This window comes from Podarcis melisellensis, assembly GCF_964234715.1.
Source record: "Podarcis melisellensis genome assembly, chromosome: 7".
Classification (NCBI taxonomy): Eukaryota; Metazoa; Chordata; class Lepidosauria; order Squamata; family Lacertidae; genus Podarcis; species Podarcis melisellensis.
Genome location: NC_138539.1, coordinates 85117807 through 85138677, shown reverse-complemented (window position 1 = coordinate 85138677; position 20871 = coordinate 85117807). Strand labels below are relative to the sequence as shown.

The 20871-nt window shown below is 45.5% G+C and overlaps 2 protein-coding genes and 2 long non-coding RNA genes across 15 annotated transcripts in view; 2 read left to right on the top strand and 2 right to left on the bottom strand.

Annotated features, from left to right (window-relative positions):
- Nucleotides 1-8289, top strand: part of PACS2 (phosphofurin acidic cluster sorting protein 2) — a 49734-nt gene extending 41445 nt beyond the window's left edge. For 5 of the 8 annotated variants that reach the window (XM_081917763.1, XM_081917759.1, XM_081917761.1 and 2 more), the window contains 4 exons: nt 1532-1667; nt 3919-4145; nt 6124-6237; nt 7230-8289. In XM_081917763.1, coding sequence (XP_081773889.1) covers nt 1532-1667; nt 3919-4145; nt 6124-6237; nt 7230-7342 — 590 coding nt within the window. In that variant the 3' untranslated portion in view covers nt 7343-8289. Of the gene's footprint in view, nt 1-1531; nt 1668-3918; nt 4146-6123; nt 6238-7229 lie in introns of those variants that run through there. The other 3 variants (XR_014170069.1, XR_014170070.1, XM_081917762.1) reach the window with 2 other exon arrangements.
- LOC309373641 overlaps nt 7758-20871 on the bottom strand; it is a 102523-nt gene continuing 89409 nt past the window's right edge. Inside the window, exon 2 of the long non-coding RNA XR_014170121.1 lies at nt 7758-8909. This is a non-coding gene — a long non-coding RNA (uncharacterized lncRNA). The remainder of the gene's footprint in view (nt 8910-20871) is intronic.
- On the bottom strand, nt 12129-16536 carry LOC309373633. Its single transcript, XR_014170113.1, has 2 exons — nt 16459-16536; nt 12129-14419 (listed from the first exon to the last, which is right to left on the bottom strand). It is a non-coding gene; the product is annotated as an uncharacterized lncRNA (long non-coding RNA).
- The window catches only part of MTA1 (metastasis associated 1), a 72777-nt gene continuing 68037 nt past the window's right edge, over nt 16132-20871 (top strand). The window contains exon 1 of one of the 5 annotated variants that reach the window (XR_014170071.1): nt 16132-16468. Coding sequence is in view for 3 of the 5 variants with exons in the window: in XM_081917816.1 (XP_081773942.1) it covers nt 16441-16468 (28 nt within the window). In the remaining 2 variants the exon portion in view is untranslated. The remainder of the gene's footprint in view (nt 16469-20871) is intronic. The other 4 variants (XM_081917816.1, XM_081917815.1, XM_081917813.1 and 1 more) reach the window with 4 other exon arrangements.

Here is a 20871-nt window from a genome sequence, read left to right as displayed (position 1 = left end):
ATTATTATTATTAGTGACCCCTCACCATTAGGTCCAGTCGTGACCGACTCTGGGATAGTCCTTTGCTATAGGTTGATGCTGTTGTCTGGAAGTATCATTTTTTATCCACATGGCTCTCCGTAGATCCCTGACTAACTTCCTCTCAGCAGTAGCCGTCCCCCTCAGACCGTGTGCTGAAGCAGAGCACACAGCAAAACACACACAAAAGCAAAGCCTCCAGGCAGCTCAGGCAAGCAAGCAGCTCTTTTCCAAAAGACACGAGCTCACTTTGTTCTGTGTCTTCCACAAACATCCTCAAGCAACTCAGAAGGAAAGCAGGCTGAATGCTCACTGCCACAGAACCACCCTGACAACCAATCAGAAGGAATGCTCAATAAAGAGAATATAATTTAACCTCCATGTCAGCTTTGTGCAAGCAAATTGGGATCAAAGCTCTGGAGGAGCCCCTACACCAGCAAAGCTAAATCAGGGATTTGTTACCATTTATCTCATTCCTTTGGAAAAAAATACACTAACCTGACTTGTGAGTAATTTGGGAGGGTATAACTTCATTTTCATTATAAGCTTTCTTATTCACATTAGTTTTCTTTCCCCCTCTCTCTGTGTGTTGTAATATGTGTACTTCAACTTCAATCGAATATTGAAAAGATATTCATAAAAGGATTGTGGAAAATTTCAAAATTTACATTTTTAAATAAATTGCTACTCCACTTTTCTACTTCCCCCAGTCTGATCTAGATCCTCTAAATTCTTCTGCCATTGTCAATATTACAGTATTACTTCTATGACTATCATCACTTATAATAATAAAGCATAATATATGCTGATTACTTAATAAATGGCTAACATTTTCTAAGTGCTTAGCTAATATTAAGATAGCTCATTCTCACAGGCTTATTTTATAATAGGCATGATAGCAATATCTGTTACTCAGCTGGTAGCACCTCAGAATCTTAATCTCAGAGTTGTGGGTCCAAGTCTCACATTGGGCAAAAAGATTCCTGTTTTGCAGGGACTAAAATTATCCTTCCAATATTACAATTCCGTTCCTCTACGAAGACAAAGGAAATTAGTATCTCAGTAACTTTTATCTATATTTCCCCCTCCATTTTGCTTTAGAACTTTCCTCGTTGTTATTCCACTTGTATTTTATTTCCCATTTTAGAAAATTAAACTCGTGTTCCTCCTTGTAACAGTTCCAGGTGATTGATCTGCAATGACTGTAACCATAACTGATGCATTCCTCAGTTTTGCCTCTAGGAAACTAAGCCAGGCTACTAATTGCACCTACTTACCGTGGCCGGATCCTTCCCTTAGGTCTGCCAGGCACAGAGGTTTTCCATGCTATTTTTATTCTAACTTTTGTCTCTGGAAGAGCCGTAGCTTTGCTTGTTCTCTTGTTCTGCTGATATGTCGGTCGCATCTCACCTGCCTTCTTTCCATCTATCCTGTAAAGGTCATTGTTTGCCATATGGTGCTTAAAGTGGTCTTTGTTGTCTGCAGACCAACCATTTGAATCCTGTTTTTAAAGGTGACTCGGATGATGCTGCTCCCTGCAGTTCAAGTGTCCTTTCCTCCACCCCACCTTCTGTGTCTCCTGCTCTGAAGGAATCTTCTCCCACCCCACCCTCCTCCCCATCGGTCACAAGCACCTTTGCTTCCTCCAGGTAAAGCACCTTCTCCCTTTTCTCTCTCTTCTATTATGAAATACAGAAGAAGTAACACCCCTTTATATGAGGACCTTGAATTGCCAGTTTATCCTCGTGATTTGCTCATATTCGCCTTCATCTCAGCCGATTCAATACCTTTCTGAAAATTAAATCTCCCCCCAAAAGCAATATTTAGTTGTTTACGTCAGCAGGTCTTCCTGATAGAAGTGCCTCTACGGTGCCTTGCACCTGTTTTTGACACTAGGTTATGCTAGCAACCTTCAGACATTAACGCAAGTTTTTCCTGATGTGAAGAGCAATATACCGGGTAATCACTTTACTATGAAACACAATAACATAAATAAAGCAAACGACAAAAAAAATCCAAAACGATTAATACATTTCAATATCAAATTAATAATTCAAAATAGGAATTGGAATATTTTAAATAGTAATTCAAAATATCAGAAAAAAAATTAGTTTTATGAGGTTGGGAGAAAAACATTTCTATGTGTGTGGCATAATGAAAGTGGATAATTTTATAAATTCCTACCATGTCATAAAATCATAGAATTGTAGAGTTGGAAGGAATCTCGGGGGTTCATGCCTTCCTATGCAGGAATCTCAGTGTCGGAATGCTGACTCACCTTTTCTCTAAACTAAAAAGTCCCAAATGTGGCAACTTTTCTTCATAAAGGAGTTGCTCCATCCCTTGGATAATTTTGAGAGCATTCCACAAACAGAGCCACTGCAGAAAAGGTCTGCTCTTGTTGCCACACTTCCGGACACACAAAAAAGGCCTCAGATGATAACTGCAGGGTGCAGGTTGGTTCATATGGAGAGAGGCAGTTCTTGAGGAATTGCAGTCCTGAGCCTTTGAAGGCTTTGCAGTATAGGAATGTTCAGGGAGGCAGGAGAGGATATATTGTTTATTAATATCCTTCCTAACTTGTGCTAGCAAGTTCCTTTACTTAAAAGAGTTTCACATTCCCCTTTTAAATGCCCATTGGGTAGCTAGTTGCAGGCTTGTCTAAGCCTCTCACTTTTATACAGTTCAGTCTGTCTCTGACTGAATTGTACATTCTTGGTAAGTTCCCTTAAATCCCTCTTAAAAGAAAAAAGACACCACAATCTTATACAAAGTGAATAAAAGAAGTTTACTTACATCAGGCATAGTGTGATCCCTGAAGGCAGACTTAGTTACAAAGTATATACATGTGGATCTATCCCATATGGGGATAATCCCTGTGTCCTCTGTGGAAGTGAAAAGCTGCTCCAACGATGGAGGAAGTCAAAAAGAGAGAGAGTGCTGCATGCCTTGTCCCTTTTGTTACCTGGACAGGTAAGGTCACGCCCACCTATAGTCACATGCAAGGGAAGTATGTCCCAGCCAGGAGGAAACAGGAAGTTTTGACTGGCTGGACCAAACACTCCCCTGCATGTCCACTCTAGGAAAACAAGGAATGCTGTACTTCACTGCTACTTACATATCACATCCCACATGCAGGTCAAAACCAGCCTGCGTTTTGGGTCTTTCCTTAGGGGTGTGGTTCATTAGGGCTGCTGCGATGATCTCCTGCACTACAAATTTTCCACTACACTATGTAATACTCTACAAAGAAAAGGGTTCAGAGCTTCTCTCTTCCTCTGCCTATGCAGCACTTTTAATATTCCCATCATTTCTGGGCTTTATGAAGAATTAAGCAGAACATGACCACATCTAATTTTGCTCTTAAGTCAGCAATGTTATATAGCATTTAGTTGGAATCTGTTTTCAAACAAAGTTGAAATTACATAAATAGATCCGTCCTGTTTAGTTCTATTTAAGATGGTCTACATATTAGATAGGAAGTGGTCCAACTGAACAATATGCTATATGTTGCTTCTTACACTGTTTTTGAAGACAGATGTGTCACACTCAGGAAGTCACACTCAGTTCTGAAGAGGCCTCAAACTCTGATTCCTAGGTGCCTCAGTCCAAAGACACACCTGGCACAAGATTCTTGAGGAGGCTGTAATATTGAGTTGTCATTTGGGTCTCAAGTTACATTATCTATTTTCAAATATATGTGCCTGAGTTCTTATAGTTATGTGAGAAGTCTTTTGATTGCACCTGTGCAGCCAAGACACTTGAAAGGTCTATCACAGTGTCAAATACTAAGCACTGTTCCAAGAATGCTTTTCAATTTGGTATCATCCGTGTTTCTCACCTGGGCTATCTGGCACTGTCACAGCTTAGAAATGATAGTATTTTCCTAACGTATTTCAGCTGTGGCCTTGGTATGGAACTGATGGGTCTTCAGGTGGATTACTGGATTGCAACTCATCCTACGGAGAAGAGGAGAGACTCAGAAAAAAGGGACCCCTCTGCTGCCAAAAACACTCTGAAATGCACTTTTCGGTCTCTCCAGGTCAGCCGGCTGCCTACGAGTGGGGATGCCATTTCCACTCCAACAATGTCAATGACGGTTGTCACAAAGGAAAAGAACAAAAAAGGTGCAGAAAAGGGACGCTTCTTGGCTATTGTGACATACGTTCTATTGCTTAACGCTAGCATTTTTCAGTAGTAAAATATTCCTGGAGGTCGAAATCACCGATTTTGTTAGTGTGTGAGATGCATTTAATTGCACTAGAGTTTCCAATTAATTTTAGCGTACCTTTCTGTCTTGCGATGCTGTGCTGGCTGCTCTAAATCTAGCTCAAGCTAGGACCAGTTCCTTCACATGTGGAAACTGATCATAGTGTAAACTTTATTTTCTCATGTTGGAGTGGCATGTTAGCATTTGTGTCTACCGTTCAATGAGCATAGGAATTCACCTTGAGCTTTTCCTCTGTGGTTAGAGTGGAAATAGAGCTACAGTGAATTTGAACTGTCATTCCCTCCTTTAAAAATAGTATAAACAAGACATTACAGGTGCTTCGGTACCATATTTTTCGCTCTATAGGACTCACTTTTCCCCCTCCAAAAATTAAGGGGAAATGTGTGTGCGTCCTATGGAACGAATACAGGCTCCTTGGCTTCAGTGATAGCAACACGAAGCCTCCGAAGTGCAGAGGGAGTGCTCCCTCCGTGCTCTGGAGGCTTTGCGTTGCTTTCGCTGAAGCCTGGAGAGCGAGAGGGGTCGGTGCAGGCTCTCCTGGCTTCAGCAAAAGGAACCCGAAGCCTTCAGAGTGCAGCGCGAGTTCCCGCTGAGCTCCAAAGGCTTCAGGCGGCTATCCCTGAAGCCTTCGGAGCACAGTGGGAACTTGCGCTGCGCTCCGAAGGCTTCGGGTTCCTTTTGCTGAATCTGGGAGAGCAAGACTCTCCTGGCTTCAGCAGAGAGGGAGAGCTGCGCAGCACCCCTTCAGCGAAGCGGGATTAGAAATGGAAGGGGCGCCATTTCTCCTGCCGCTTCACTGAAGGGGCGCTGATCAGAGAGGGGGAGAATTTTTTTCTTGTTCTCTCCCTCTAAAACAAGGTGCGTCCTATGGTTGGGTGCGTCCTATAGAGCGAAAAATACGGTAATTGTGGCCAACTGGCACACCAGCCTTACCTGGAGGAAGGAGCTTTGTGCCACACTTCAGTGCTGTAGACATCATGCTTTAAGAGCTCGAACCTTTAGGACGGGAGTGGAAAACCCTTTCAAATCCAGGGACCACATCTTTTTTTCTGGCCACACCCTGTGGGCCGAATTTGACAGGTGGGTGAAGGGGGGAAGTACAAGTTGAATGTGAAAGGAGAACAGGAGAAGATATAGGAGATGGGTAAACATACTTTGAGAGGCACAGGGGTAGGTGGGAAGGAAAAATATGAAAGAAAAACCCTCTGCTTAGAGCAGGCATAGCCAAACTCGGTCCTCCAGATGTTTTGGGACTACAATTCCCATCATCCCTGACCACTGGTCCTTTTAGCTAGGGATCATGGGAGTTGTAGTCCCAAAACATCTGGAGGGCCGAGTTTGCCTATGCCTGGCTTCGAGCTTCTGGATCAGTGGATTTTGTCTCAAATGTGAGCTGGGGAGGTCACAATATCTCCAGAGCCAGAGTAGATATCAATAGAAAATGTCAATAATTATACCAAACTCTGCCACCATTTTGTGACTGGCTTTGCCCCTGTGGCACCATTATGTGACTGGTGGGCTTCAGCGATTTTCAGCCATCTCAAGTGGGCCCTGCAGGTAGAAAGTTTGAGATGCCCTAGCAGAAACCGGATCCGTCCAGGCACCTCTCCACTTGGCATGCAATGAGCATGCACACGACTGCTGATGCGTGTGCCATTTTTGATGCCAAAAGGGGGCAGGGTGGACTGGACTTGGGCATGTCCTGCTGGTGCATGCGGCAGCCAGGAATGGAGCCCCCATGTAAGCAGGGATTCCTTTGTACTGTGAAAGGTCCCATTAATTCCCAGCTTTCTGGATCTTAAGACGTTCACTCAGGAGAGAGGACACCGAAAGATGGTGCTGCTGTGTTTACATATCTGCTTCCTTTCCTCTAGTGATGTTTCTGCCTAAGAAAGTGAAAGACAAAGACTTTGATTCTAAGAGTCAGTGCATAGAGGGGATCAGCCGGTTGATTTGCACAGCGAAGCACCAGCAGACTATGTTGCAGGGTAAGTGTACGTTATCCACTGCTACGACTGGCAGTCTGCTTTTGGACATCCTCCTTAGTTCATTCTTTATCTCTTGTGTTTACGGGTTTAGTTCCTTTGCAGAGCAAGCTAGAATGAAGTTCAGTTTTAGGCCCAGATTCTCCGACCAAATCCAGAACACCCCCATTTGAAGAGAAGGGGTCATCACTTGCCTCTTTCCTCCTTGTGCCTGTGATTGTTTTCACACAGTCTGTATTAGTGTTTCCCAACCTTTTTACGGCCGTGGCCCCGGGTGGTGCTGTGGTCTAAACCACTGAGCCTCTTGGGCTTGTTGATCGGCAGGTTGGCGGTTTGAATCCCCGCGATAGGGTGAGCTTCCGTTGCTCGGTCCCTGCTCCTGCCAACCTAGCAGTTCAAAAGCATGCCAGTGCAAGTAGATAAATAGGTACCGTTCCGGCGGGAAGGTAAACGGCATTTCCATGTGCTCTGGCACTCGTCACGGTCTCCCATTGCGCCAGAAGCGGTTTAGTCATGCTGGCCACATGACCTGGAAAGCTGTCTGTGAACAAACGCCAGCTCCCTCAGCCTGAAAGCGAGCTCCCGTTGCTCGGTCCCTGCTCCTGCCAACCTAGCAGTTCGAAAGCACACCAACGTGCAAGTAGATAAATAGGTACCGTTCCGGCGAGAAGGTAAGCAGCGTTTCCGTGCACTGCTCTGGTTTCACCAGAAGCAGCTTAGTCATGCTGGCCACATGACCCGGGAAAACTGTCTGCGGACAAACGTCGGCTCCCTCGGCCAGTAAAGCGAGATGAGCACCGCAACCCCAGAGTTGTTTGCGACTGGACTTAACAGTCAGGGGTCCCTTTACCTTTTTAGGGAAGCGTTTTTGCAATGTATCTGGATGAATTTTGATACATTTATTTTTATGGCAAGGGGAAATTGCTGGGGTGTAAGTTGAAACCAGGTCCCCAAGCACTTCTGTCCTAATCATCTTTCTTTATCTCCTGCTGCAGTGCTTATTGACGGAGTGGAGTGGAACGACGTGAAGTTCTTCCAGCTAGCAGCACAGTGGTCTTCCCATGTCAAACATTTTCCAATCTGCATATTTGGGCATTCCAAATCCTAACAGAGCAGGAATTATGGGACAGTTCTGCAAGCCACAACACATGAGTACCAGCTGTTTGTGCTCTCTTACTTACGTGCTTGGATAACAGCTCAGATACGCTTCTGTTTGTTCTTCTGTTGTCTGCAAGGGAAGGATAGTCCTTAAAACCTCAGCAATTCAATATTAAGTCTAGCCAGCCATCTAAGATACTTGCAAGAGCCCTTAATAATTTTTTAAAAACCCAAGAGTAACTTGCTTATTAACGTAGAACCTGATTAGATGGAGAGTGGGAGCATGCTTGTGAAATTTTCCAAATTCAGCTGGAGAGTAACTTCCAGGGTGCCCTTCCTTAGCACTCATCCAGCCTCCCCCACCCAAATTACTCCCTGCTTTCAAGACAATTTCTCCATCTAGGACATCTGATCTACGCCTCCTCATTGCGACTGCTTGTCACCATGATCATTATGAATACCAGGATTAAAATTCCTGATAGACCTAGGTAATTCCATTTTTCCCAAGGGAAAAGAGAGAGAAGGTGTGAGGGTGTGTGTGTCAGATTTTCCTCACTTCCTCTTACCAGCCACCCCCCACCCCCCAGTAGCATCAGAAGGTCCAGTTTCATTGAAAGCAAGAGAAATTTCAGAGGAATGCTGGACTGAATGGGTGGAAAGGAAGAATTGGGGCAGCTTGGAAGCTAAATAATGAGTATCAGATTGGCTGATAAAATTATCCAGGTTACTTTTTATTTCTGGGGAAATGACTTGTATCGCTTCTGAACCAATCCAATATGAGGTTGCCCATTTTGACAACTTTTTTGTGTTAAAATAAACGCTAACCCCTAAATTTTACATAGAAGCAAAATTGTTCAAATCATTCTCTCCTCGACCCGGAATGGACAGCCTGCCACAAATTGCGGCTCATGCAAGTGACAGACCTTCTAACTGTGATTATGTAATCTGATTCCCCCCACCCCCAAACTCGTGGCTATCTGACTTGTGGTAGAGCACTTTTCAAAACATAAATTATGAATGTTATTTAGAAATGTAGTACTGCCTATATCAGCAATATATAAAAGCAGCCCAATTTCCGTCTTCTGATGCAATTACCAGCATGTAGAATACCAGTTTGGGGCTTGGTGTGTTCACTTTTGTCTAGCAATTTGCACTTACTAATGTTGACCCGTTAATGTGAGATAATATTTGCAAACATTATGTTGTCACGAAAGAGAAGAAAAGAGAGTGCCCGGGAGATAGAGCTGGTGCTCAGCATGGTGAATAGGACTTATTTCAGCAATATAGCTTTGTCTGCACCTACAGAATAGCACAGTCCTGCAGATACTCCACACTATTTCCTTATCTTCTTGCAGAATTTTGGCCATATTCCCCCTTCCCTCTAGGACTGCCTACAAGACTTTCTATGTACACACTATTAAACTAGAGTGCATAGATCACTTGGGAGAACATGCCCCAAATGTCCTTCCACTGTTCCCTGCTTCTGGTGGCAAATGAGTTTTGAGCTCCCAATGAGATACTTCTGTCTGTGGTGTTGGGCAGGTGGCAGGGAAAGACATTATTGAAGGGGCCTAAGTCTTTGCAAAAAGGGTGGCACTGTGGGCTAAACCACAGAGCCTAGGGCTTGCCGATCAGAAGGTCGGCGGTTTGAATCCCTGCAGCGGGGTGAGCTCCAGTTGCTCAGTCCCTGCTCCTGCCAACCTAGCAGTTCGAAAGCACGTCAAAATGCAAGTAGATAAATAGATACCGCTCTGGCGGGAAGGTAAACGGCGTTTCCATGTGCTGCTCTGGTTTGCCAGAAGCGGCTTAGTCATGCTGGCCACATGACCCAGAAGCTGTAAGCCGGCTCCCTCGACCGATAAAGCGAGATGAGCACCACAACCCCAGAGTCGGCCACGACTGGACCTAATGGTCGGGCTCCCTTTACCTTTAAGTCTTGGCAGGAAAGGTCTGCCCTCAAACACTGGTGTGTTTCTGTGTGTTGGGGAGCGGGGTGATAATATTATTGTACTACAGACAAATACCCAGATCAAAGGAAGAATGCTGTGAGCCTTTTTCTTGGCCACAAAATCTCTAGTTTTATTTTATCATTTGATCAGTTTCCTTACTGTTCAAAGTTGGGTCTGCAAGTTGTTCAGTACTGTATCGGCCCAACTCTGTATAGCCCTGAATCACCCTGAAAAGGAGCCAGTGGACAAAATTGTTGGTAGAGCCCAGCAATAATGAGTAGCCAGGCAGATGAGCCATCTGAAAACTTCCAGAAGGTTTGGGTGCCTTGTGTGGTGTAGTGGTTAAGAGCGGTAGACTCGTAATCTGGTGAACTGGGTTCGATTCCCCGCTCCTCCACATGCAGCTGCTGGGTGACCTTGGGCCAGTCACACTTCTTTGAAGTCTCTCAGCCTCACTCACCTCACAGAGTGTTTGTTGTAGGGGAGGAAGGGAAAGGAGAACGTTAGCCGCTTTGAGACTCCTTCGGGTAGTGATAAAGCGGGATATCAAATCCAAACTACTCGTCAGTTCTCTCTTCCCTTGCCCCCAAGCTGCAGGTTTGGGCTCATTTGGCATATCTTTCTTAAGATAAAAACAAACACTAATTCTTTTGAAGATCCCTGCAATGTCCCTCTTGTATGGTGTGCTGATGTGTGTGTGTCCTGAGATGTCTGCTACAGGCATATGTTCAATTTATTTATTTTTTATTTCTCTTATTGTTTGTTCTTATTCTTGGGAGGTGAGGAACCTAAGGCCTGGGGACAGCATATGGCCCTGCAGTCTGGTCTAGTTCTTGGGCCTTTCCCTGGGCCAACCCCTTTCCTTAGACAGCACCCCTCACTCATCTCTCCTGGAATATTTTTGCCCCATTGGAATGTGTCCATGAATTCTGCCAGTATGGGAGAGAGAGGTGTGGGGGCATCGGTAGAAATTGGCTTGCTGTACAAAAGTAACAGTTGCATCTGTTGCTTCTTCCATCTCTGGCCCCACTCACTGCGACGTTTACTGGATTATTGTAACTCGCTCTACGTGGGGCTGCCCTTGAGACTGACCCAGAAACTCCAGCGGGTGCAGAATGCTGCAGCAAGACTCCTTACGGTGTCTTCGCTGCGAGATCACATTCACCCGGTGCTATACCAGCTGCACTGGCTCCTGGTGGAGTACAGGATCAGGTTTAAGGTGCTGGTTTTAACCTTTAAAGCCCTATATGGCCTAGGACCCTTGTACCTACGGGACCGCCTCTCCTGGTATGTCCCACAGAGGAACTTACGGTCTGCAAATAAAAACATCCTGAAGATCCCAGGCCACAGAGAGGTTAGGCTGGCCTCAACTAGAGCCAGGGCTTTCTCGGCCGCGGCTCCAATCTGGTGGAACGCTCTGCCACAAGAGACTAGGGCCCTGCGGGACTTGACATCTTTCCGCAGGGCCTGCAAGACAGAGCTGTTCCACCAGGCCTTTGGTAAGGGCGCAGCCTGACTCCCTCCTCTGGCAATCTGCACAGAATTTTGCTTAACGGTTGCCATCAATTGGATTTTAATTAATTTTCATAATGAAATGTTTTTAGAATGTTGGATTATTTGATTGATTGTTGTTAGCCGCCCTGAGCCCGGCTTTGGCTGGGGAGGGCGGGATATTAATAATAATAATAATAATAATAATAATAATAATAATAATAATAATAATGTGGCCCCTAGAAGGTTGCCCCTAAGGAAAGGTAGCCCTCAAGATGGAAAAATGTTCCCCACTCGTTCTTTACACGATTACTTTGGTTTCTGCTGCACTTAGGGAATGTGGCACTGCCTTTCCATCAAGTTTTGTGAGAGAGCAACCCTTGACTTTCCTTAGAAGGCAAGTCCAATCCAAGGTGATTTAAGCTTGCTGCTTGCTCTAAGATAGCTTCCAGCATTGCCTTGGGGAAAAGGAACACAAGCACACACATATTTCTGATTGGACAAAGCAGCCCTTTAAAGGAAATTGCTTGGTTTCCTCCTTCCGTCCTCCTTCATGCTTGTCCAACCACAATGACAAAAGCACATTTCATATTCCGTGTATACTTCACGAAGTTCTGGACTGGCCAGCAGTGGTTGAAATATTCTTTGCTATAAATGGGTGTAATTAAATTTTCTATCCATTATACATAGAGACTAATTCCAGGACCGGGGTCAGCAAACTTTTTCAACAGAAGGCCAGTCCACTGTCCCTCAGACCTTGTGGGGGGCTGGACTGTATTTTGAAAAATATATATGAACGAATTCCTATGCCCCACAAATAACCCAGAAGTGCATTTTAAATAAAAGCACACATTCTACTCATGTAAAAACACCAGGCAGGCCCCACAAATAACCCAGAGATGTGTTTTAAATAAAAGGGCACATTCTACTCATGGAAAAACACGCCGATTCCTGGACCACGGGCCAGATTGAGAAAGCGATTGGGCCGGATTTGGTCCCCGGGCCTTAGTTTGCCTACCCCTGGTCTAGGACTTCCACACACACCCATGGCAACTATTTTGTGCTCCTATTGGGTGGGTTTTGACTTGCTCACACAGTTCAGAAGCCACCAGTAGCAATGTGTTTTATCACATTTACAATAAAGTACTAGGCCTGGATTGCTTTATGCTATGAGGCAATGTGACTTTGTCCTGAGTTAACTGCTCAAACAGTTGCAAACTGAGGTGTTGGCAGCAATAGCGTTGTATCATAGATGCTTCTCTTGCCATGTTTGGTTTGAGGCACTCGGAATAGTTTGTAACCAGAAAACATCAGAACTGGTAATGGTTGCTTTTGTTAAGGAAAAAACAGGTGCTGTCTTAAAAACAGGTGCTGTTGGAGGTCTTTGGGGCTACTCTCTTGCACCTTCTGTTCTTCCATCTGAAGCCGTGGGTGCTCTCACTGACTCCGCCACCAGTGTGCTCCCACTGCTGGTTTGTGAATCCATGAACACACGTTAGCCACAACTGGCACCTATGCTATAGTTTATTGAGAAATACTGTGTTTTGATGTGTTTCCCACCAAACCAGCTTCCATCAGGTTTGAAAATGTAAGTCATACGAAGATATCCACACATCCTCTCTGCACACTGGGCAGACAGTGGACAACCTGGGAGCACACCAATCTGTACTGATGTGTTCAACAATTTGCAAATGCAATTTGAAACACAGTCGGGGTGGGGAGACCCCCCCTTACATCTACAACTGATGGTGGATATGTTACTAAAGAAACTATTGCTTGTTGCCTAAAATTAATGTTACTGAATATTTTTGATGATACCAATGTAAATATAGTCAAAATAATTGGTCTTATGTATGAACTTGGAAGCACAAATAGTAATAGCAACTGGATGGACAACAGCCCAATATCTTACATGGGACGCTTTGTACCATTCGCTCTGGAATATAGCTATAATGGAGAAAATCATGCATAATTTGACAACAAGGACTAAAAACTATAGACACTTTTTATATGATTTACCAGTCCTTTATGACATATACAGTGAAACCATCATTTTCAAAACAACCTTGGCAAAACTGGACTAGACTTGATCTGATAAAGTTGATAGTCATTACTTGGACTTTGTTATTTTAATTCATGTTCAACTACGCATTCTACGTGCCTGCTTTATTTTTAATCTTTTAATTTTTGTCTGTTATAATTGTTTCTGTTTTATATATATATTGTAAAATGAAATAATAAAAAAACTTTATCCCCCCCCCAAAAAAATGATGGTAGATTTGATTGTAATAAAGGCTGTGTAGATATTACCAGCTTAAAACGCAGAGGGATCACCCCCCCCCCACCGGTAAATTTCAAATCACATTTGCATGTTGTTTACATATCAGCATAGTTTGATGTGCTTCCATGTTGCCCATTCTATTTTCACACTACATCCAGCTGGTTTCTCCACCTCTGCAACCCACCCACCATTTTCATTCATGAAGCTGTCATCTGTGCATGCACGCAGGTTGACGTCAGCCATGTAAGACCACCCACCTGTAAGAAAGGCAGTGTGTAAATGTACACACCTCAGTTTGTTTTCAATTCAGATTAAAATTGGTTTGGCAGGAAATGCATCAAACTGCTGTATTTCTCGATATATCTCTTGCATTTCATAGCCGTTTGGCCCCACTGATTACTGGATAAAATTATGAATATGTTACCCATTTAGTTCCTATTTTCAAGTCACCCCTTTCTCTCAAAACTGCTACTCAAGCAGTAGCTTATCAGTCCTTTGAGCAAGAATAGGAAGTGGAGTCTAATGATGGAGGGACCTTAGATCTGGCAACTTAGCTCAGTGCTTCTTTCAGTAAGCAAGCAGTTTGTGGATAGTGTTTGTGCAGAGTGACCTTTCAGACAAGGAAAAATGAAGGAATGTTGTCCATTTATATGTATTTTTAACAGTCCATCTCTTTCATTGTACTGTTAGTTTGTTTTTAAAATCAAGACTGTAAGTGTACATAGCCTTTTTGGAATAAATTGCAATGTACACTACTTTGTGAAATATTTTATGGTACTAATGCCATACTAATAAAATTGGATTGGAAAGCACATACCTATCCTGTCTCTTGCTTTGAAATGACCCCCCCCCCCACTTTCTGCCTCAATGACATTTGGATCTTGTATGGCAATATTTGGGTGAAAATTAAAATATTTTAGCTAGTACTAAAGGCACACACACAACCAATAGGAAAGAATGTATGGAGGTAGTTTCCATTTCTGCATCACTATCTGCTTCCTTCAGTTTAGGTGCTGCATGATCCAAAACTGCCAACATTTCATCAATTTGGTCTGAAGCTTCTAGGTATTCCCCATTTCTTTTTTCCAACATATTCCTCTGTCTCATTTTCTTCATCTTCATCAAACATTGATCTGATCATTTTTAATTGTTCAGCCATCAACTGTTTAACTATACCAACCATCACTGGTTGATTCAAAAGTACATTTGTCACATGGGATACTTTTAATATTCTGGATATTATTAGCTACTCAATCCACCTTGATGTTTCCCCCTTAAAATCACAGGTGCGGTTGCGCTCTCTCAGAACAGACAAATTCCTTTCTCATGGTTAAGGATGGTTGCTTAACTTTTGATTTCACCTGTTCTTTAGTGGCAGGAAACAAAAGGATTAAAGATGAAAGAGTTTCTATCTGTTTTAATCTTTCTTGTCCACTATAAATCAAGCCTTCTGCTTTGCTTTAGACACTTTAGACAATTAGTTTCCTTTCTATTTTCTCAACAACAGAAGCACATGGGCCAGTGTTTCCGTATCACCATTTCTGCATGGACATGTATGATTATGAAATGGGGTTCCCTGACTGCTGAAGGAAGCACCTTCAGTTGTGCACTCAAGAAAGCTCTTCTATCTTTACAGTCGTTAGATTCCGTAGATAAGATGTCATAGTATGAGGGGGACAACTTTGAAAAGCGTCATACGAGGGATGTAGTTTTTTCATTGCAGGAAAGCATAATGTTGCCCATCACCTCAATCTCTGAGCCGTGAGATTCCAGGTGCCCACCCACCCAATGTTCAATTTCCTAGGAATGAAGGGCAGTGGAGACTGTAGTGCCTTTAGGATATGTGGCTTACTTACACACATATACATATCCTGAGCCTACGCTGGAAGGGCTCACAGCCTTAACTCCCCATATGGTCTTGCTTCTCCCATACAGTCATATCTCTTGTTCTGTTCAATTCAGGTTACATCTTTTCAGGTTGTGTCCCGTGGCGACCCGGAAGTAACAGAACGGGTTACTTCCGGGTTTCGCCACTCGTGCATGTGCAGACGCTCAAAATGAGATCACATGCATGTGCAGAAATGGCAAAACACGACCTGCACACACGCAGACGCGGGATGCATTCTGCTCATGATGTGAACGGGGCTCCAGAACGGATCCTGTTCGCAACCAGAGGTACCACTGTATATGCACAGCTTTGGATTGCAGCGGAAATCAAGCATGGCTCTTCGTCTCAGGCTTCTGCCTGCCTCCTGCTTTTAGCCCAGCTCATCCACACCTCAGCTCTGGCCTTTGTCCTCCTAACTACCAGCCAGGTGAGGGGGGGGGGCTCAACCACCCACCCATTTGCCCACTCCCCCCAACACAAAGCAACCTCCTTTCTTAGACTAAGGGTCCCGTAAAGTCACCCAGAAACGTGGCTCCTTTGCCAATGGAATCCTTCCCCCCACCCCAGCCCAAACTCACCACCTTAAATTTATGTATTGCACCCCACTACTTTCCTGTGAATCAAGCACAACTGGAGAAACAAGGCTTGATGACTAAATGCAGGGAACACTTTTAATACGTAACGGTGTATTTTTTTAATATTCAAGTTGTCTGTTTTTTAAGCTTTTTGTACACTGCTTAGAGATGTTCTAGACATATTAAGCAGTATAGAAATTAAATAATCAAATAGCTAAATATTGCAAATCTAGACTTTTTGGAAAACAGAGGCGAGGCCAATGCTTTTTTTTTCTGGAGGGACACAGGCGTACGCATACCCCTAAACATTTTGTGAATCTATTAAGTTTGGCCTCATTGAGGGGCAATATTTCAATATGAGTAGGAAAATGAGAATAACCCTAAACATTTTTTGCAAAGAAAAAAAGCACTGGGCGAGGCCATTTTGGAAAGACCCAGCAATCTTCCAAAACACACCCTGGTTCCAAGGACATTTGCCTAGGCCCTCGGGAGAGTGCATGGGGTTTCAATGGTCCTCAGCCCACCTCGGGACCCCCTAAGTAACTGAGAGGGGGGGGGGGCTTGGCCTTCAAAAGTGGCCTTTTGCCGGGGAAGACGGAAGAAGGCCGGCCACGAACCCTTTCCCCCCGGGAAGAAGCCCTTCCCGCGGCATGAGGACCCGCAAGGGTGGCCGGGGGCAACCGCAGGCGACATTCCCGGTCTCTTGGCAGCGAAGCGCCTTCCCGAGCCGGCCTGGCGGGGAGGGCCTGGCGGCGTCGGCGGGCTCCTCCCAGGCCCCTTCCCCCTCCTCCCGCCTGGTCTCCTCCCTCTTCCCCGGTCTCCATTTTCCAGAGGATCCGGCGCCGACGGCAGCGCAAGCAGCGGAGGCAGCGGCGGCATCACCGTCGGCGCCTGCCGGGCCTTCCTCGCTCCGCCGCCGCCGCTATGGCTGCCAACATGTACCGCGTTGGAGGTGAGGCCGGCGCCTTGCTCCCCCGACTCTCGCGCCGGGGCCTGGCGGGCGCGCCCTCGAGGGAGGCCGGCGGCGGCGGCGGGGTGGGGGGCTTCCCGAGATGCTGCCCGGAGGGGAACCGAGGGAGAGGGCGAGGCAGCCAGAGGGGGCGCCGGCTCCTCGCTTGCATCGCCCTGGCCGGGGCGAGGGATTGGGAGAGCGGGGGAGGAAACGCTGCCTGCCCGCGCTGGTTTTCCTTTCTGGCTAGGGCCCGTGTCCAGCCTAGGGAGGGAAGGTGAAGAAATGCGGGGAGTAGGTCCAGAAAGACCAGGCTCCCTCTTCCCTGGGCATCGCCTGGGAAGAGGGGCCAGCAGGCGACCGGCAAGCTGCAAGGCATCCCCACTGGCTCCTACTCTGCTCCCTTGCCTGCCAACCTGCCCTTGCAGAGCGCCAGACCCCCCAGTCCATAATACATAGGTAAAAGGTAAAGGGACCCCTGACCATTAGGTCCAGTCGTGACCGACTCTGGGGTTGCGGTGCTCATCTCGCTTTATTGGCCGAGGGAGCCAGCGTACAGCTTCTGGGTCATGTGGGCAGCAGGACTAAGCCGCTTCTGGCGAACCAGAGCAGCGCACGGAAGCGCCGTTTACCTTCCCGCCAGAGTAGTACCTATTGATCTACTTGCACTTTGTTGTGCTTTTGAATTGCTAGCTTGGCAGAAGCTGGGACCGAGCAACGGGAGCTCACCCCGTCGCGGGGATTCGAACCGCCGACCTTCTGACTGGCAAGTCCTAGGCTCTGTGGTTTAACCCACAGCACCACCCACGTCCCTAATACAGTCATACCTCGGGATAAATACATTTCAGGATAAGTATTTTCGGGTTGTGCTCCGCGGCGACCCGGAAGTAACGGAGCGCGTTACTTCCGGGTTTCGCCATTCGCGCATGTGCAGACGGTCAAAAGGACCTCATACGCAGAAGCGATGAAACGCGGCACGCACAGACACGCCGTTGTGTCTTACATTCCATTCAGGATATGCACGGGGCTCCAGAACGGATCCCGTTCGCATCCCGAGGTACCACTGTATTGTGCTCAGGGTGAGATGGCATGGGAGGCAGAGGCAGCTGCTCTTCACAACCCGCCAAATTGCCTGCTTTACTAGGTGTGCTACTTCTTTGGCGATCACTCGTGGTCATCCATAAACACTGTTTGAACAATGAGTCCGTAAGAGACTGTGGAGGCCAGTTCTGGATCCACACATCCTTCCACAGTGGGGACATTGGTTTCCAGGCAGGAGTTGATCACCGTGTGGGTTTGCCAAGCATGCCTTCCGCTTAGCGCGTTTCGCTCTTGCGTCCTGAGTTCAAGTGTCTTCAAAGCTCGTGACACCTTTGGGAAAGGTCCAACGAAGTTGATGTTGAAGGGCAGCCTTTGCCCTGCATCTCTGGCCCTTGGAGGAGGTTGGGTGAGGGGCAGAGTTGGTAGCGTTGTGCATGACGCCCAGAGCAGGGGGCACAAAGCAAAGGCTCACACAAGTGCAGCCTTGGGGAGTGGGGTAACTACACATTAGCAACAAGTTTCCTGCACCCACACGAATATACCAGACATCGTTGAAGCCCTGTTTTATTTTTCCACCTATGCGTGGGCATTGTAGACAAGGGTATTTGACTAACAGTGGGAGCCTAACCAAGGCTCCTCAAAAGCTAGTCCTGTTGAATTCAATGGGGTTTTCTCCCAGGTAAGTGGGGTTCGGACTGCAGCATCTGTCACACACTGTGTAGATCCACTGTAGATAAACAGGGTTAAATTACACACATCAAGAGTCCATTGATTTTTATGGGTCTGCTCTGTGTATGAGTTAGTCAGATAACATCCAGGGCCTTTTTTGTAGTGATACCAAGGCAGGGATTGCCCTGCCAGAAGCTGGCCATATTGCTGCTCACCTATTTAGGTAGTGCTTTAGAAATTAGAATTTTGACTACTGCTGGCTTCTACATCAAGGTATTCAACTAAGTTTTACCCACTGAAATTATTGGCCATGACTAATTTGGATCCATTAATCTCAATGTATCTACTCAGAGTAAAAGTTAGTTTACCTTTTGCTTTGATTAGTTATTAGCGGTTTGTTAAATTTTATACTTTTTTCTCTTTAGAAAACTGTTTTAAAAGATTTCTTAAAGAAATGTCATTTCCCTAGTTAGAGAATATCAATTTGAAGGAGTGTGAGAGATCAACCCGTTGTTGGCATAAGAGTTTTCCTGTCATACATACTGGCGGCAGACCCTGACTTGAAATTGTTTTGGGATGCAGCCAGAACATTGACTTCTGAGATCTGCCTTATGGCCCAGTGTCTGTTGAGACGCTTGCTTTTTTGCAGTCAGGTAGAGAAAGCAAAGTAGATGCGGCTGGAACTCTTATCCTGCTTTTTTCTTCTTTCATTCCTTTCATATTATCTGCTTTCATTCTGTTCTGACAATCTGTTGCATTTATTTATTTGTTTGTTTAGTATTTATATGCCACTTAATCATTAGCATCTCTAAGCAGTGTACATAAAATTACAAAAAAGTGTGTTGGTTTTATGGTAATTGTTGAGGGTGTATGAGTGGGAATGCTGCTGAATTGTGATTCTTTAATTTTATTCATTTATATCCTGCCTTACTACCAGCATGGCTTACAGTTAGGTTTGTCATATTCTAGTTCTCCCCATCCTGGCAGCTTGATTTATATATTATGTAAATCAAGTGAGGAGTTGGGAAATTATGCTCCTTCCAAACTGGTTTTATAAGAAGGAAACAGATCATTTGGCTTATTTCTGTATATATCTTGCAGGTGAGAACGAGGACTGGGCGATAGCTGGTTTCAAAAATTCTTATATATCACCAGGCAAACATTGTTTTTTAGTGATATATCTCAATGTCTGAAACATGGAACTGTGTAGGGTGTGTGTGAAGTTTGGGCGAAGGAGCAGTCATTGGAGAACATGTGGGTGGGGTGGTGGAGATCCTGCGAAGGAGCAGTCAAGGAGATTAACAGGTATGTGCTATGTGCACTGTGGATTCCTCCCCTTGCTTGCGTTTGGAGAGCAAACTCCTTCCACTCCTCCTTAGACAGAGAAGAGATCCAACTTCATTGCCTTCATTGCATCTCCTAGGAGGCACCCACTGGAGCTGTTCTGGATGGTCCAAAGGTTGATTACTCCTGACTAGGGGGTGAACCTCTGGAGCACACAGTAACTAGCTGTAACTGAATGGCTAAACACTTCAGTGATAAAGTTGCTCGGTTCTGCAGTGATTTAGATGCCGCTATTGTAACAGTACCAGCTGAGATGTCCAATGCAATGTCGAATCTGGTGTTGTGGGATCATTTCCAGTTGATGTGTGCTGAAGATGTGGACAGAATACTTGAAGTGATGTGCTTGATCACCTGCTCATCAGATCCTTGTCCATTCTGGTTTATTAAAGCTATCCAGGGTCAGGTAGCTGAATCTGTGACTGCTGCTCAACTATCCCACCCTAGACCCAACAGAGTAACAACTATAGACCAGTCACCAACACCCCTTTCTTGGCAAAGGTGGTGGAGAGGGTAGTTGCAGAGCAACATCAGGTATTCCTGGAAGAGACTGATTATCTCCACCCCAATCGTTCTCCCTGGACACTGAGGTCCAGTGCCGAGGGCCTTCTCGGTAGTGGCACCTGCCCTGTGGAATGCCCTCCCACCAGATGTCAAAGAGAACAACAACTACCAGACTTTTAGAAGACATCTGAAGGCAGCCCTGTTGAGGGAAGCTTTTAATGTTTGATGGATTTCTCTATTTTAGTATTTTTTTGGAAGCTGCCCAGAGTGGCTGGGGAAGCCCAGCCAGATGGGCAGGGTATAAATAATAATAATAATAATAATAATAATAATAATAATCCCCAGCCTGGGTTCAAACCTGGTTTTGGAACTGAAACAGCCTTGGATGACCTTTATCGTGAGAGGGACAAGGGGAGTGCCACTCTGTTACTTCTGCTTGGTCTCTCAGTGACTTTTGATACCATCGACCATGGTATCCTCCTGCATTGACTTAGTGAGATGAGTATCTGAGGCACTGTTTTACAGTGGTTCTGTCCCTGTCCTCAAGGCGGTTTCCAGAGAGGTGCATTGGTGAGTGTTCCTTGGCCCCCTGGCATCTGTGCTGTGGGGTTCTGTAGGGTACTGTTTTCTTTCCAGAGCTATTTAATATCTGTATGAAGCTGTTGCGTGTAGTCCTTAGGAGTTTTGGAGGGAGGTGTCACCAGTATGCTGATGACATGCAACTCTACTTATCCGTAACAACCACATCAGGAGACACTGTGGAAGCTGTGGGCCGGTGTCTAGATGCAGTGATGTACTGGATGAGGACCAATGAACTGTGCTTGAATCTTGGGAAGACAGGCTCTTTGGAT